The following is a 10,241-nucleotide window of genomic DNA, read 5'->3' on the forward strand; positions in this document are numbered from 1 at the left end:
TTTTTATAATTTAACAACAATACAACATGGCAAGACAGCAACAGTAACTTGAAATCTGATCGTAATCAGATCTTAAATTTCAGTACGACTGCGATATAGAAATTGACCATAGCCGGTGGTATAAGCTTTCATACCAGCAGATGTCGCCATTTTTATTGTTGACAATGCCGCAAAAATGACGCTGAACCAAGGAACAGTCTTCTAAACGAAGGCTAAAACCTCACAACAAAATTAAGAAAGAAAAATGCCTCGGCATGTGTCTGCATTCCTCTGACTCTGGCATTAATTTACTTGCCTCTGTTCCACATTTTGGTGTAAAGGACATATACAGTTTTCATACCACATGAAATAACTCTGTCTCATACTTTTTTTTAAAAAAAATATATTAACTCTTTACAATACCTTTATTATTGATTGAACTCCTTTAACAAAAGAATGTATCCAAAATACAGGATAAATAAACTATCTTTTGTTCTTAAATAGCAATTCCCCACTTTGGCACCTAAATACACCGTGACGCTCAGAGATGACGTAGGGACGCTAAAAGCGTCGAGTCTCAGGGCTGGCACACATGTGAGTTTTGTTTGTTACGTGTTTCTCTGCGGTTATTCGGCATTAAACTAAACTAAAAGTGACTTTAAATGTTCATATACAAAGAATGTGTATATGAACGTTAGGAATACGGTATACGAATATGCTATAAATCTCTGACTGGTGACATTTTGGCTCTTGTGAGGCTGCAGCCAGTTATTCATAGCTTGCTAGCTAGCGACCAAAACATTTTGTTACGTTAATTAAATTTAACTTAAAATGCTTAAGATGTCGTGCACTAGTTTACTGTCTTTTAACAACTGAGTCGTAACAGGATATATTTTGGAATTTGTAGCAACCCGTGGGATAACGGTATGCACATCAGGTATTCATGGCTTGGAAGTCGAAGACCCGCAGTCTACAGGTGTTCGACACGGAGTTGAGCGCTGACGCGGTGGAGTGGTGTCCTGTTTCACCCAACCACAGCATCCTGGCCTGCGGCACGTATCAGCTACAGAAAGGGGTGAGATTACATCCCATTACCTGTCATGGGAATAGAATTGTATACAAATGTCTTTACACCCTTCCTTCGCTTAAAATTATGAGAATTTGGTCCCGTGTGCATTGTCCACCTGTTTTGGCGGTGTTTGGATCACCGGATTGGATTGCTAAAAGAGGTTTGTGGGTAAAATGCTTACCTCCAGCGCTGGCTGTAAGCATTTAGACCAGATTAGTAATAAGTAAAGAAGCCATAGAACTCTGACCACTATGTTAATTGGTTTGTTAAAAAACAAAAAAAAGTGATGGCTTGTACAATTGATGTCAGCTGACAAGTATAATATATAAAGCTTCAGTGTTTTACTTTGAATCATTAGTAGTTAGTATATTTTACCATTTAAGTCAAGTCAGGAATAGATATTAATGTGGGCTGTGATTTATTTATTTTTTAAATGGTGGGGTTATAGATTTACCCAATGTCTGGGCAGAAGTTCCAGTTGTTCACTTACATGGACCTAAAATCTTTACATTTTTTGTATATGTATACAGTTCCAGTATTTGGTTCTCATATTAAACATGGACAACATTTTAAATAATGAGGTCAGTGTATGTACAAGTAATCCTAGTCTTTAGACTGGGACTTTGTTTGAGTCAGTTTTCTTTTTCCAGTCATGGCTCTGTAAGGTATAGCTCTGACTGTGAGTGCAGAAGAATTGTGTGAAAGTAAGCTTAAAAACAGGATGGTTTTAAAGGCAGAGGCGTTAAGGAACTTATTTCAGACTGGGGCTAAACTGCACCATGGTCCAGTATAAGATAAATATGAGCAGAATAAAGGGTTAGTACATGCTAACAGTAAACCTTACTCCAAACTAGGAGATATTGATATTTTAAAAAAAATCCGGTATTAATAGATTGGCCCTTGCTCCCCTTAAATAAAATGTTTGTTGCAGTCTTTCCTAATTACCTTAAGCATGTTCTCTAAGAAATTAAAACGCTTTCATATTACGTCAGACAACTTTTTCATAGTTTTCATGTGACATCACATCTATTCAATTTAGGTAAAAACCCTACAGTATTGGAGAGAAAACCCCCTAGAACAATCCCCTATAAGTAAGCACTATATGATGGTGGCAAAGAAAAAAACCTTTTTAACAGGAAGAAACCTCTGACAGAAGCAGCCTCAGGGAGAGGCAGCTGTGAAAGGAAGCAGAAGAGAAAAAGGAAAGATGAGGGCAGACTGTGGGAGAGAGAAGATACAATTTAATGACATGTGGCAGTGGTATATAAAACGTGTGCGGGGTGAAAAGAAGTGAGTTGAGAAGAAATCCTCAGAGTATCACAGGAAGCTCCCCCCGATCCAGCCCTACCTGATATGCTTTATCAAAACGGAAAGTTTTATGTTCAGCTTTTAGAGCAGAGGGTGTCTGTCTCCTGAATCCAAACTGGGAACTGGTTCCAAAGGTGAGGAGCGGGGTCGTATTTAAATATGACAGGGCCTTATTAGTTAGTATGTAAGGAGAAGGATTGTAATGCAAGGTATTCCTCTATTGCCTGCTAACTCTTTTTTTTTTTTTTTTTTTTTTTTTTTTAAAAGTTGGTTTCCTCCTCTTGCTCTAGTGCTAGCTGGTAATTAAAGCAGACACACTCAGAAGCTGCTTGTTTTGCTTACAAATGCTGTATAGGCGTATGGCATTACCAGCACACGGACTTAACTTTGTTATACAGGCACACTGGCCCAGATCACAGCAGCTAATTTAAACTCTCCCTGGAAATCATTTTTGATTACATTTATGTCATTTAAATTAAAAAAAAAATTACACTGCTGCCCCAGAGTGCTGCATACATTTTATTAATAAAGACTTGGTAGCCGAATGAAGCAACCAGTGGAGTTAATGAGGACCCACCTTGATGTCTGTTCTGTGTCACTTCTGCTCTCATGTTGCAGGGAGGGGAAGAAGATGCCACCCCGAGCAGGATCGGTCGTCTCTACCTTTTTGAATTTCGGCACGAGGGACCGATGTGCCCCCCTCTCACAGAGCTGCAGCGCATGGACACCGCAGCCATTTTAGATTTGAAATGGTAAGAAAGCAGATTTGGTCAGTGTAGCTTCGGTTATTTCCCTCATATTCATTGTTATGCGTGTTCATAGGTGCCACGTGCCTGTGTCAGACAGAGCAGTGCTGGGGATGGCAACAGCTACCGCGGAGCTGCAGCTGTACACACTGTCTCGCAGTCAGGTGAGAAATGTGGCATCAAAAGATTTAGACAGTGGCATGTGGGGCCTGTATTATGAACATTTTTCCATTATCTGGATTCACTTAACCTCATCATTGGTAGTCAGGATAAAAAGTTACACAAAACTGGTTGTCAGCTCACTAAGGTAACCGAGGCTTTCCAGATCTAACGACAGAAACATGAAAGGGGCAGCAAAATCTGTCCAATCACATTGATTAGTGCACTGGAGAAGAGTAAAGTATAACTTTTCTTTATTTTTTACATATTTATTGACTTTTATAAATGTAGATATGGCATTATTTATGGTTAATATCAGCTGATTTATTGGCCCCAAGATCAGTCGAGTCTATGATTTTGGTGTTTCATTAATTTTGCCTGTATTTAACAGTTACTAAGTTTAGCACACTAAAATACGCATTAAGGCCTTGATTGCCGTGTAACGGCTACAGACAGCTTGAGCTGCAGTGCATGAGCGCAGCAACTAATTTGGATTCAGGCTACAGGAAGGCTGCTGTTTTTATGCCTCACCTCTAACTGTGCATTCATTTGTTGTTTTGTGTTGATGTTGTGGTGTGCACTCATGAATGTGTGTATCCAGTAGGAGGGTAGCCACAGTCTGCAGTCTCTCAGTAGTCTGGAGGTTGGAGCAGAGCGGCTGGCTCTGTCATTAGACTGGTCCACTGGAAGACTGGACAGGTCAGCTTCCTCCATAAAAGAGCCAATGTCACATGTTGTGCAAATATCATTCATGTTAATACCTCACCCTGTCGTGTCAGCAGCAGTGACGTGCGGATTGTGTGCAGTGACTCTGCAGGCTGCATCAGCGTCCTCTCTCTGGCTGAAGGTGCTTTAACAACACTGTCTCAGTGGAAAGCCCATGACTTTGAGGCCTGGATCTCTGCCTTCTCTTATTGGGACACACAGCTTGTGTACTCTGGTAACATATATCCTGTCACTCTTAAAAATTAATGTGTTAATTGTTGCAAACAAAGAAAAGCGTATTCTAGAATCTTGCGTATCATTTGCATAAATCCAAATAACTGGATTTTTCAGTAAGAACAGGAAACCCATCATAGCAGGTAGGTTTGAATAGCTTTTTTCGTTTTAAAAACTCTGTTTTGTATTTACTTGGATTGGCTCTGTGATTTAAAAATAAAATATTCTTTGATCCAAAACATTTTTTGTTTAGTCCATCTTTTTCTGCAAACAAAATAACGGTTAAATACTAATTAGGATTTAATTAATAATTGATGAGTGGCATCTTATTTGCTGAAATCAGTCAGTAAAACTGATATACAACTGTCATGTGAAAAATAAAGTACATCCTATTTCAGTTCTGAGGTTTCACATATGAATCCTTTTCAGCTTCTAATATGATAAAATTATTACCTCAGATGAGCAACACATGCCATTATTTATGTATTTATGTATTTGAAACTAAGCCAAAATCCAGAAGCAGTGAGTAAAACCTTAAGTGCACCTCATGATTCAGAAGATTGTAGAACCAATTTTAGCAACTGTAGCTTGAAGTAATAATTTTCTGTGTGACTTCATTAGTCTCTGACATTATTATGGATGCATCTTGACCTCATTCTGCTTTACAGCTTTACTGCAGTTTATTGACGTTTGTGGGTACAGCTGTCTTGAAGTCCAGGTTTCTTTGGGTTGAGGTTCTTTGGGCAATTGCAACGTCTGTTGTATGACAGCATTTGGTCCAGAGTTTTAGCTGTTTGACTCCTCTGTGTTCTTTGGTATACAGAGGAGTTCATGGTCAAGGTTCCCAGGTTCTGTGCCTGCAAAATAATCTCAAATCATCATCCCTCCACCACCACAGCTCCACGACAGATGGTATGAGTTGGTGTTTCACCTTGACCAAATGCTATTAAGCTGCTTCAGTATGAGATGGTATTTGTACTACTATGCTACCATGTTTGGTCTTCACCAAATATGGCACTGTGCATTATAGCAAAATCTCTCCAATTTGGTCTTGTATGTCCAAAGGTCATTGTTCCTGAAGTGTTGTGGTTTCCTCAGATGCAACTTCATAAACCTAAGCTATATTGCGGTGTGTATTTGTTTTTGGTTTTCTTTGCCCTTTCAAATGAGACAATGTTGTTCAGTCTGATTGTACTGTCAAGAAGTTTAACATTTAACATGCTAAGTGAAGCCTACATATTCTGAAATGTAGCGATTTTCGGAGTTTCACTCGGCATTGCACAGTCTGACTTTGGGGTCAATTTGCTGGGATCGCCACTGTTTGGAAGATTCGTATTTGTCTTCAGTGTTTTCCACTTGTGACTAATTATTCTCACTGTAGAGTGATGGATTTGAAATTGTTTGGAAATGGCCTTATAACCCTTCCAAGTTTAATCAATAGCAACAATTGCTCCTCTAAGTTCATTGTTTACGGCTTTCCTGCTGGGCCTTGTGCTAACACACGAGTGCTCCGGACCAGAAAACTGTCAAGCCGATAATCAGTATTTGATCATCGGCTCCTGGCTGATGATTGCTGATAATTAATTGGCTGCTACTCAGGCTGTTAATTCCCGTGGAAGCATATTGTCCTTGGTTTTTCACACATCCCTTCTGCATTTTGGTTTATTGTTAAATAAATGACAGTGTAATATGCCATGTGTTGTTTATCTGATGTTGTACTTACCTATTGTAACCTCTCCTAAGAAGCAGATGATATTTTTTGTCCTTGTATATAAAACCTTAGATTTCAGATATGGTGTACTTTATTTTTTTATCATGACTGTAAATCATACATATGTGCCACCAATTTGTGTGCCTTACACGGGTAGTTTGTGAGCTCACATTGATGCTGCCTCTAAATCGGCCATCTAAATATTCTCCTGTGCTGTGTCATGTGTTGTTTTCTCACCAGGTGGTGATGACTGTAAACTGAAAGGTTGGGATTTAAGGATCGGTCCCTCCAGCCCCACTTTCATAAGTAAAAGGTGAGGCTGATAGTGTATCAGTTTCCATGTATATATTACATTTTGACAGTGTGCAGACACAAATTTATGTTGTTTTCTTTCAAAGGCACTCGATGGGTGTGTGCAGTATTCACAGCAACCCTCATCGGGAGCACATTCTGGCTACAGGCAGGTAAATATCCTGATGTTGAGCTGTTGTTGTGTAAGAGTTGTATACTTGTTGCTCCTCTCACGCACTTCTCCTTCCACAGTTACGATGAGCAGGTTTTGCTGTGGGATGGCCGAAACATGCGGCAGCCCCTGAGTGAGACTCCATTGGGTGGTGGAGTGTGGAGACTGAAGTGGCATCCCAACCATCAGCACCTGCTGCTGGCAGCCTGCATGCATAATGACTTCCACATCCTTCACTGTCAGCAGGCTCTAGGTGTGTTTGAATAAGTGATAAACAATAAAATGGTCGCTCTGAATTAGACCAGCTTTAGGCCTGTGAAAACACAGTTTTCACCTCACACTTTGTGGTGATTCTGTCTCTCCCATTGGACTGACAGCCTGCGTGGGCTGTAGCCTCTTGCCTAGTTTAGCTGGTTTGGACTCCAGAGAACGGTCTAGTTTCAGCTTCTTAAATATGAGAATTATTTGACAATTGTCTAATTATAATTGATCTTAGCCATCTTTTTAGCTTCTCAGAGCGGAAAGGTAGCTTAATGAACTCATCATTACTATTTATAGATACTGCACAATTTGAAGAAATTAAGCAACAGAGCATATACCTTTTTGCTTTTTTTATAGGCTCTTTAAAAACGATGGACTAGAGTCCAGGCCTGAAAAGGCAAACCATGTAGCATTTTAAACCTGCATTCTTTCTAATGGCCAGCAGGGAGCCACTCCTTGTCATGAAAAGAAGTCTGACTCTATAAAAATGTATGGGAAAATGAGCATGCTGCTCTATAAATCTGTTGCTTTCCTGATTACATTCTCTGTGTCCTCAATTTCTCAAATCAAATATGGACACATGTCCATGTTAGCCAAGGGGTGTGTAACACACACACACAAAAAAACCTGTCTGAAACAGATGGATGCCAAACACGCCAAAATGGTGTTTGTGTTTGATAGGAAAGATTCTGTGAATGGAGCTTTGAATGGTGAAAGGCTTCCTTCTCTACCTGAAACATCAGTAGACCTCACATATTGTACAAATGGTTGTTTTTACCAGGAGAAATCTGTGGGGGGTTTTAATAACTTACTGTTTGTTTACTTACAGAGGGCAGTGCAGGAGCATGCCCCATTGTAACCTCATACATCCTCCACAGTTCCTTGGCATATGGAGCAGACTGGTCCAGGCTGTCCCTGGAGGACCATACTGCCTGTTCCCCGCCTGCCACAGAACCAAAGGAAAGCCCTGCAGAGAACCGAGGACACTTAAGGATTCAGTATGAATCTCCCACTGCCAGCTTTGACACTTCCCTGGAGGACGATGCTGGTCGATACATCCCAGAGGGAATTGCAGCACCTCAGACCTCCCCTGCTCCAGTTCCCACCCTCAACCCTGATGAGGATGCTCCCTCACTGTCCTGCCTGCTGGCCAGCTGCTCATTCTATGACCACATGCTCCATGTGTGGCGCTGGGACTGGATGCCAGACCAGGCTTTACAGGAGTCATAGCAATGTTGACGCTATTGAAATCTAAATGTATAGCCTGACTACAGCAAGAGCATATCATGCTGTTATTCCAGTCACTGTTTTTATCATGAAGATTCCTATACTTTGGAATGACTTATCACATTATATGCAATTAGCAAGACCCTCTATTTTCATAGTGACACTGATTTTTTTTTTAATATAAACTTGTATTTAAGCAAAAAAAAAGAAGTTTATAATCCTCATACTCTTGTGTACTGTAGCTACAAGCGCAATACAACCATTCACCTACACATGTTCTTTGTTTGGTTTTTTTTCTTCTTTAGCCCAGACCAGCTGCAGGGTCGTGTGAGGTGGTTGTTGTGGGGCTAAAATAGGGTCAAGATGCCCACTTGGCAAGCTGCATCCCTAAAGTTGAATCAAAAAACATAGCAGCTAATTGTTAATGTTAAGGAGCAGGACAAAATATCAGAAATGCACCCATAAAAATTATAACAGGCCATGTTGTTTGTCAGGTGACTCTCCCCTTGAAGGGAGAATTCTGTTTGTTAGCACTTAGCAGTGTAGCATCCAGTTTTCAAGATATTATTTTGGTGGTTTAAATCAAGTTGATTTAATTTTGGTGATATTCAGGTTAAGATCACACCACATGCGACAATCAGTAATAATTTTACATTAAGTGAGAACACAAATATAATACTGCACAAACCTGTTCAAGAGGTTCGGTTCAGTTTAGTGACTCCAGTTAGCACATGTGAGCCCTAACCCACTGCAATCGGCTACAGCTGCCTTCATCTGTACACATCTGAACTAAAGCGGCCACCCTTAGAAGTTACTCATCTCAATGTAGAGATATAATGAACCTACCTACAGAACAAAACTATTTGTACCAGACTATAATTATGCTTTTTAATGTTGTTTATTGTAATATGAGTCTGAGGATTGATTCACTTTTAGCCAGTCTCAAGTGGACATTAGAGTACAGGTAAGTACAATTTTAGGTACTTAATGGCCTGAAAAATAAAGCAAACTCTTATGTGGTAACTGAATAATTACCACTGTGTTTAACTTTGAAATATGTCACATGTAGCTAGTCTGCATATACCCTTGAACAAGATCACCAGTCCCTCAGTGAAGACTCATAACTTAAAAAAAACAGGAGCTCAAACCATTATAATGAATATCTGACAGTTGTGCAGTATTAATCATGCTTTTTGTTTTATTTTTCCAGGTCATCAAATAACAAAACCTGTAAGACAAGGCCTTTTTCCTGAACAGTTTATGTAGTAGTTGATTTTCTAGAAGGGGCCCTCATCAGTTGATCTGCAGCTTTCAGTCCCCAGTGAAACAGCAAGTCTTTGGAAATCCATCATTAACGTACATAATTCTTTGGATAGAGCTTGAAGAGCTTCCCCTCCTGTGTGGGCTCAAATCCATACTTCACTAGCTGGTCTTTGCTGAAAGTGCCTGCTTCCAAGTCCTGTTTGATCTGAGGAGCCACAACTTCATCGAACAGACTCTGTGCTGTGAGTGGAGGTTCTGTTCCTTTCGGGGCACGGTATGAGACATATGGTCTGAGTTTGAATCCCTCCAAAGGAGGCACCACAAACTCCGGAATCATGGCCCGAATGGCTAGAAACTTGGAGCTGGGGAGATTCCGTCCAGCGGGCCTGGCGCCCCTGCCTTTATTATGAGTCCTTGATCCACGCTTGCTCGTGAACTCAGACATCCTGTCAGCACCTCGCACCAGCCCCCTCATCAGCGTGGATAACACACCCATGCTGGCACAGCCTTCCTACAGGACAGAAGAGAGTAAAAACAAAAGCGTTGATTTTAATAAAGTGTGGGTATACACCACCTCATGAAACAGCCAAATACACTGCCAGGGAAGATGGACAAAATCCTGTTAGAATATTGACGATCAATACACAAAAATTACTTTCATTTTTCACTTGGTAGTCAGGTAACAGTGATGCTTTACTGTTCAGACTGCACTCTGGGTTAGGATTAGGGTCAACATGCGTTACATTACAGTTTAGTAAGAAACCTTAAGTGCTGATTTCTGTAACTTGTTCACTGGTTAGCTTGCTAACTAGCAAACAACTTATATGATAGCTAAATGTAATGCTGCTTTCGAGCTCATAATTAATTTCAGATAAAATTCTGGATATTATTTGAATTTTCGATGAACTGCAGATTCAGAAATTGTTACATTCATATTTATATATCTATAAAATATTCGACTTCACTCACCTTCACCACACCGTCAGCCCAACGCTATCGAGCTGCTTCACTAGCTAACAAACTGTTTGGTGATTGGACGACATTAGGCACCATCTACCAATCAAAATACGAGATGCTTGTTTCGCTGCCAGTGATTGGAGGTACGTCATTTAAGAC

The 10,241-nt window shown here is 40.3% G+C and overlaps 2 protein-coding genes across 2 annotated transcripts; one reads left to right on the top strand and one right to left on the bottom strand.

Moving 5' to 3' along the window:
• Positions 1–499: 499 nt before the first annotated feature.
• Positions 500–8,132, top strand: dph7 (diphthamide biosynthesis 7). The gene is made up of 10 exons (XM_005949717.3): positions 500–573; positions 887–1,054; positions 2,975–3,108; positions 3,179–3,266; positions 3,866–3,960; positions 4,044–4,201; positions 6,152–6,224; positions 6,310–6,375; positions 6,455–6,627; positions 7,465–8,132. Exons 2-10 carry the CDS (start codon positions 923–925, stop codon positions 7,863–7,865), a joined length of 1,320 nt encoding a protein of 439 aa, XP_005949779.1. The 5' UTR covers positions 500–573; positions 887–922; the 3' UTR covers positions 7,866–8,132.
• Positions 8,133–8,741: 609 nt separating this feature from the next.
• Positions 8,742–10,192, bottom strand: mrpl41 (mitochondrial ribosomal protein L41). The gene is made up of 2 exons (XM_005949710.2): positions 10,095–10,192; positions 8,742–9,636 (listed from the first exon to the last, which is right to left on the bottom strand). Exon 2 carries the CDS (start codon positions 9,619–9,621, stop codon positions 9,214–9,216), a length of 408 nt encoding a protein of 135 aa, XP_005949772.1. The 5' UTR covers positions 9,622–9,636; positions 10,095–10,192; the 3' UTR covers positions 8,742–9,213.
• Positions 10,193–10,241: the final 49 nt, after the last annotated feature.

This window comes from Haplochromis burtoni, unplaced genomic scaffold (assembly GCF_018398535.1).
Source record: "Haplochromis burtoni strain Fernald_Lab_line unplaced genomic scaffold, NCSU_Asbu1 Contig_699, whole genome shotgun sequence".
NCBI lineage: Eukaryota > Metazoa > Chordata > Actinopteri > Cichliformes > Cichlidae > Haplochromis > Haplochromis burtoni.

Bases quoted from the DNA above. Each gene is read 5' to 3' on its own strand.
- dph7 (XM_005949717.3), top strand. From the start codon at position 923: ATGGCTTGGAAGTCGAAGACCCGCAGTCTACAGGTGTTCGACACGGAG. The intron at 1,055-2,974 runs GTGAGATTACAT...CTCATGTTGCAG, and splicing joins CGTATCAGCTACAGAAAGGG to GGAGGGGAAGAAGATGCCAC. The intron at 6,376-6,454 runs GTAAATATCCTG...CTCCTTCCACAG, and splicing joins CACATTCTGGCTACAGGCAG to TTACGATGAGCAGGTTTTGC.
- mrpl41 (XM_005949710.2), bottom strand. From the start codon at position 9,621: ATGGGTGTGTTATCCACGCTGATGAGGGGGCTGGTGCGAGGTGCTGAC.